Source organism: Sardina pilchardus, chromosome 1, assembly GCF_963854185.1.
Source record: "Sardina pilchardus chromosome 1, fSarPil1.1, whole genome shotgun sequence".
NCBI classification, from domain to species: domain Eukaryota; kingdom Metazoa; phylum Chordata; class Actinopteri; order Clupeiformes; family Clupeidae; genus Sardina; species Sardina pilchardus.
This window is the reverse complement of record NC_084994.1, coordinates 36169101-36175522: the sequence shown is the minus strand read 5'-3', so window position 1 is coordinate 36175522 and position 6422 is coordinate 36169101. Positions and strand designations below refer to the sequence as shown.

The following is a 6422-nucleotide window of genomic DNA, read 5'->3' as shown; positions in this document are numbered from 1 at the left end:
ATAGCGTCTCTCAGCTCCGTACAGTAGTTAATGTTAACTTGTGCATGAATGCATTCAAATATGTTTTTAATGGAAAACTATTGATATATTGTATATAAAATCACCCGCAATGTAGTTGCATCACTAATTGTTGTTGCAGGTTTTATTTTAGCAACAATAAGATTACAATAAAAAAAGTATTGTGAATATATTTGGATATTTTTGTATTTTTTAACCTTAAACGTTTTAAGTGTAAATAGTGTTAACATTGTTGTTGTTGTTGTTGTTGTCGTCATTTTTTCAGCAGCGACAGTAACCGAGTGTTCAGATCCACCTCTAAACCACGTGGCCCTCGTCGCAGGCCTGTCTCCTCCAGCCCCCCGCCCGTGACACAGGTAAACACCCGGATTAGGATTACGCATCACAATCAATCTCCATCAGATTACAGCCATCCAGCGCCGTAATCTGCCAGCATGGCACCATTTATATCCACCATCACACACACACACACACACGAGTGTGCCAAGGAGTGCGGTCAGATAGGCATGCTTGGCTTTGGTTCAGTGTTCTCGTCTGTTTACAAGTTAGCAAAATGCTACTGTAACTCAATCCAGAGTGTTTATCGGCTTACAAGTTAGCAAATGCTAACTCAATTCAGAGTGTTTAGCTGTTGAGTTAGATTCCCGTTGGTTCTTGTATTGGTGTGTGTGTGTGTGTGTGTGAGAGAGAGAGAGCTCATAGGCCTACTGGCAAAGATCAGTCATTGGCTATGCATGCATTTTGGCAGTATTGATATTTGGCAGCCTGCAGTACATTCACAAAGTAACAGTGAGCGGGTCACGGTTGGCAGGCCTGTCTACAGTAACAGAAAATCCAAACAGCCGGCAACACTCTGCTGCATATCTACTGTTATACGATACGAGCCCTTGCTGTTTGGTGCAGGCAATGTTTTCTGTACTCATGAGTGCTTCTGATAACTTCTGTGAAAATTTTGATTACTGGGTTCAAATAAAGATGTTCAAATATGTGTGTGTGTGTTTGTATGTGTGTGTGTGTGTGTGTACATGTGCGTGCACACGCCCGTACGTGTGTGTGTGTGTGTGTGTGTGTGTGTGTGTGTGTGTGTGTGTGTGTGTGTGTGTGTGTGCGTGCGTACGTGTGTGTGCGTGTGTGTGTGTGACAGAGCGTGTGTGTGAAACCATACTGGCAAAGATCAGTCATTGGCTTTGCAAGTAATTTGGCAGTATTGGTATTTGGCAGCCTGAAGTACATTCAGAAGCTAACAGTGAGCGGGTTACAGTTGGCAGGCCTGTCTACAGTAAGAGGAAACAGCCGGCAGCATTCTGCTGCATATCAACTGTTATACGCGGCCTTGCTGTGTGGTGCAGGCAATGTTTTCTGTACTCATGAGTGCTAAAAGCTTTATATCTGTGTGTGTGTGTATGTGTGTGTGTGTGTGTGTGTGCGCGCGCGCATGTGTGTGTGTACATGTGTGTGCACACGCATATGTGTGTGTATGTATGTGTGTGTGTTTGAGAGTGTGTTTACGTGTGTGTGTGTGTGTGTGTGTGTGTGTGTGTGTGTGCACGCGTGTGTGTGCGTACATGTGTGTGCACATGCATGCATGTGTGTGTGTGTGTGTACGTACGTGTGTGTGTGTGTGTGTGTGCGCGCACATGTGTGTGTGTGTGTGTGTGTGTAGTTCACAGGAGGTAAGGTGGTGAGTGCGGTGAGTGCTGATACTCTGCGGGAGATGGCCAGTGACACCAAGAGCATCTCAGTCATCGCTGCCAGGAGGAGGTCACGCATTAAGGCCAGCAGCAATGTCAGTCTCACACACACACACACACACACACACACACATGCACGCATGCACACACACACACACACACACACACACACACACACACACGCACACACAGTCACACACACACGCACACACGCAGACACACACACACACACATACACACACACACACACACACACACACACATTGTATATCACTCTCTCACTCTCTCTCTTACACACACACACATGCACAAATGCATGCTCCTAGGCACATATCTGTAATGTATACACACACACAACATATGTTAACGCACATACACACTTGCCCACACATTTAGACATTCTTACATATCACAATATATTCCAGCACATACACACTATGCTGAACTACAGTGACATAAACATCCACCCACACACTGTGTGATCCACTTATACAATGCTACCAAAGATCCTTAATGACCAACTCCACTCGGCTTTAACCCTCTGTGGTGAGACAGTGGTGGCCATTGACCCAGACCAGTGAGATCAGCCTTTGTCTAGAGAGCCATGAGGTCATGCAATAGCAGCTGTACTCGTGGGGGCAGTTCGGTGGATGTAGCATGATGTAGTGGAGTCGCCACACACAGCAGAATTAAGCTTCGTTTGCTCAGTTCCTATGAGCATGGAGGAAGCGGTTGGAGATAGTGATAGTGATTAAGACACTAGATGTTTAAAGCCCAATTCACACCAAAGATTCCCGACGCGACGAGACTTAGTTGCAACAGTGTGAATTAGAAGTTGCACGTAGTTGCAAGCAGTCGCAAGCCGTCGCAGAGCATTAAACACGTTGAGTCGCAGTCGCAAGGTTTTAGAACGTCGCGGCTCGTCTCGTCGGGACGCTTTGGTCTGAACCCTACTTAAGACAAAGTTGTTTTCCGAAGCCCAATTCACACCACAGATTCCCGACACGACGAGACAGAGTTGCAGCGGTGTGAATTTAAATGTTGCAAGCCGCCGCAGAGCATTCAACATGTTTAGTCGCAGTTGCAAGATTTTAGAACGTCGCGGCTCATCGCGGCTCATCGCAAAGCTTTGGTCTGAACCCTGCTTTATCCTGTAGTTGTATGTGTTTGTATGTTTTATGTTTAAGTTTGTGTGTGTGTGTGTGTGTGTGTGTGTGTGTGTGTGACCAAACAGAGAGAGAGGAGTCGGTCCCTGGAGCGCGGCCTGGGCACCGTCACTGGTGCCACGCTCGTGCCCGACGGCCAGCCCCCTACAGCTGAGCCGCACTGCGCCACCGCCGCCACCGCCGCCACCAACACCACCACAACAACAATAACCGCAACAGCAACAACAACGACAACAACAACAACAACAACAACAAACGTCCCCAAGACGCCCTCCTTCTCCACGGCCACCGTCACCAAGGCGACGGGCTCGGCGCTGGCGGCGGTGGCCAGGCGAGGCCTGCGTGCGGCGGGGAGCGCGGAGAGCCTGTCGGTCAGCACGCCCGAGGACGACCCCGGCGCGGCGGAGGGCGGGCGGAAGAGGACGAGCGGCGCCGGACACCCCGGCCCCCGGAGGGAGCGCCGGAACGAGTCTCCGGAGAGGCAGCAGACCCGCCGCCGCCGCTCCAAGTCCTTCGACGTGAACGGCAAACGGGTATACATACACATACTGTACATACATATATACAGTACATACATATACATATACTGTACATATATACACACAATATACATGTTCAAACATAAATATATAAACATTATAGGTGTACATTTACAGTCCCCTCCATAAGTTGGCACAATTCTTCCTGCCTCTATGGGAATTTAACAAAGGGGTCAAATACTTATTCTCTCCTATTTTAAGGAAGAACATTCATGTATTTACAATACATTCTTCATTCACAAAGAAAATTGGTGTCAATTGGTGTCATTTAATTAAGGCATTAAGATCAATTTCCAAAGATGATTTTATATTCCTCTTTTTAATCAACATTAGCATGGGTTCAAATACTTATTCTCCCCACTGTATGGAGGGGACTGTACATATCCATACATTATACATACAGTATTGAAACATACGTATAAACATATATACGCGTGTACATATACAATATACATATTTAAACATAATACATATAAATATTCATTTAATGTTTATATGTTTATTCTAAAAATAATTTATTGTAAAAATTTTTTTTATATATATACAGTATATATATATATATATATATATATATATTATATATGTACAATATACAATGGTAAATAAATGGCACAGAGACTACCTAACTAACTTGTAAATCTCTTATGGGGAACTACTCCACTCACTCAATACTTTATCAGATGCTTTTCTCTGAAGTCTCTTGCTCTGTGTAACTTCACTTCTCTGTGATCATGTCCCCCTGGTGTCTCCGCCTCACTGCCCTCCGTAGAGAGTCAAGGTGGCCCCGTCCAAGACCCCCGTGCTGGAGAGCGTCTCTGACAACCGCCTAGCGCGTCCCTTGCAGGCCACCGTCCAGCCCGTGCTCAGCAGCACGGGAAACCCCGCCTCTCCCCCTGCTGCCAAGGGCAAACACCCCGTCTCCAATCACACAGGTAAGCGTCCTCACACCTGTGTCTGGTAATGGAGGTCTCCCAGGTAACAGTTCCCCATAGGAACCCGATGTGTTGCCGTCGAGTACAAGGGAGGCCCCCCATGCATAATAGCAGTTTATGTGTCTGCTCATTGTTCAGGCCAATCACGGCGCAGCATTCTTTTTTGCTTCCAATCAAAACATTAGAAGGTTGCAGCCAGTCGATTTCACGAGTGAATTCACAGGTTTTGCTGTCTGGTAAGGACAATAACCTTGTCCTGGCCATGTCTGTTCGTGTGGGATTAAGAAAATGATCATCCGCATATCAAGGTCTGTCCTCTGGGATTATCATCTGCGGGTCAAATTAGTTAAGCCCTAGTGAGTTATGCCCACTTGTTGCTTTTGCCACTACAACATATAATGTACATTTCACCAAAGATTTTATTCTATTCACTATGTGGTAGGTATGTAATGGTGATTATAAACCTGCAATATCATAGCAATTATTGATTGCTATGATATGTTGATACTTAATGCCATATATGACCATATATGTGTGTCTGTGTGTGTGTGTAGTCTCAAGAGAGAGTCCACTTCAGAAGCTGGAGATCAGAGGCACTCCGCCCAGCACTATCAACCAGAGGAACCGAGAGGGAAGGGTCGGACCGACACTGCACAGACGAATAAGAGGTGGGTGTGTGTGTGTGTGTATGTGTGTGTGTGTGTGTGTGTGTGACTGAGTGGCTGTGATGGTGTCTTTATTTATTCAGTGGTCTCTGTTTCTGGTCTCTGTGACTGTGTATTTGCGTAAATGAAAGCCCTTCATGGAAAATTTATGAATGTTTGTGTGTGTGGGGAGAGGGTGCTCTATGTGTATATCTGTGTATTTGTTTGTGATATTTGTGTGTGTGTGTGTGTGTGTGTGTGTGTGTGTTTGGGGAGGGGGTGCTCTATGTGTATATTTGTGTGTGTGTGTGTGTGTGTGTGTGTGTGTTTATTATGGTGTGTGGGAATAAAGAGACTCGTAGGCCACTCTTAATGACACTCTGCATCACCACAGCGGGCCCCCCTGAGACGCCCGGCTCCAACCACCACCTCCTGCAGCCTGGCAACCACAAGAAGAGCGGCAACGGCACCGGCAACAGCACCGGCAACGGCACCGGCAACGCCAACGCCCGGCACAAAGGCAGCCACGACGTCACCGGCAAACGTTCAGACAACCGCCTAAAAAAGATGGCTCCATGACAACCATAGAAAATCTTAAACCCTGTTAAAAGCCAGCTGTGGTCCTGTGATTTTTGAACGAGCCAGTTAGAGAGGTGAAGCACACAAAGACAATGTTACTGTTGATTGTAGAGGAAGCTGTGTGACTTTGTATTTGATTTCACTTTATTTAATGTTGTATGAAAAGTATGCCTTTCCTTTTCCTTCGTTTAACTAATTAAGCATGTCAATGCCTGGGGTTGGCTCATCAAAGTGTGTTCATGAGTCTGTATTAGCTTTCTTATGACCCTCAAATCCTAATCCTGTATTAGATAGGCACACTGTACTGTCGGTTATGTAAATAGCCTCACTGTGTGAATTACCATTAGTGATATAGACAGTGAATATTTAGGTTTATTGTTACTGTTAGGCTTACCCAGTGACTGAACAAACAAACAAACAAACAAACAAACAAACTACATTCTCTTCATCTCTGTGCTTGTCATGTTTTTGTACGTTTGTAGATAATAAAACATATATGTTTGTAAAAATAATCAGACTGTCGTCCTGTTTCTACCATAGACTGTTATAAAAAAATAGCCTGCTTTGTAATGATGTAGGCTACCATACCGCCAACATGTAGGCAGAGAGGGTTCAAGCGGAGGATCTTTGATGTAGGTCTAGATCGAAATTAAATCTCGCGATACTTTCCGTGTTCTCTTCGTTCCCATGGTTTTGTCCAGCTGTTAGCACGCGCACGCCTCTCCCAGCCACGGCTGCTGCGGCTACTGCTGTTCTGTCCGAGCCAGGGGAGAAGACACGGGAACCGCGATCATGGGACCGTCGTCTACCAAAGTGAGTTAATCCAAGGAGCAGCCGGGTGAATACACCGGCA

General features: G+C 46.0%; 1 protein-coding gene across 1 annotated transcript in view; it reads left to right on the top strand.

Moving 5' to 3' along the window:
- si:dkey-26i13.8 (kinesin-like protein KIF19) overlaps nucleotides 1-6023 on the top strand; it is a 28555-nt gene extending 22532 nt beyond the window's left edge. Inside the window, exons 17-22 of the mRNA XM_062530855.1 lie at nucleotides 284-374; nucleotides 1682-1804; nucleotides 2944-3408; nucleotides 4184-4346; nucleotides 4901-5014; nucleotides 5385-6023. Of these exons, the coding sequence (XP_062386839.1) occupies nucleotides 284-374; nucleotides 1682-1804; nucleotides 2944-3408; nucleotides 4184-4346; nucleotides 4901-5014; nucleotides 5385-5569 (1141 nt within the window). The 3' untranslated portion in view covers nucleotides 5570-6023. The remainder of the gene's footprint in view (nucleotides 1-283; nucleotides 375-1681; nucleotides 1805-2943; nucleotides 3409-4183; nucleotides 4347-4900; nucleotides 5015-5384) is intronic.
- Nucleotides 6024-6422: the final 399 nt, after the last annotated feature.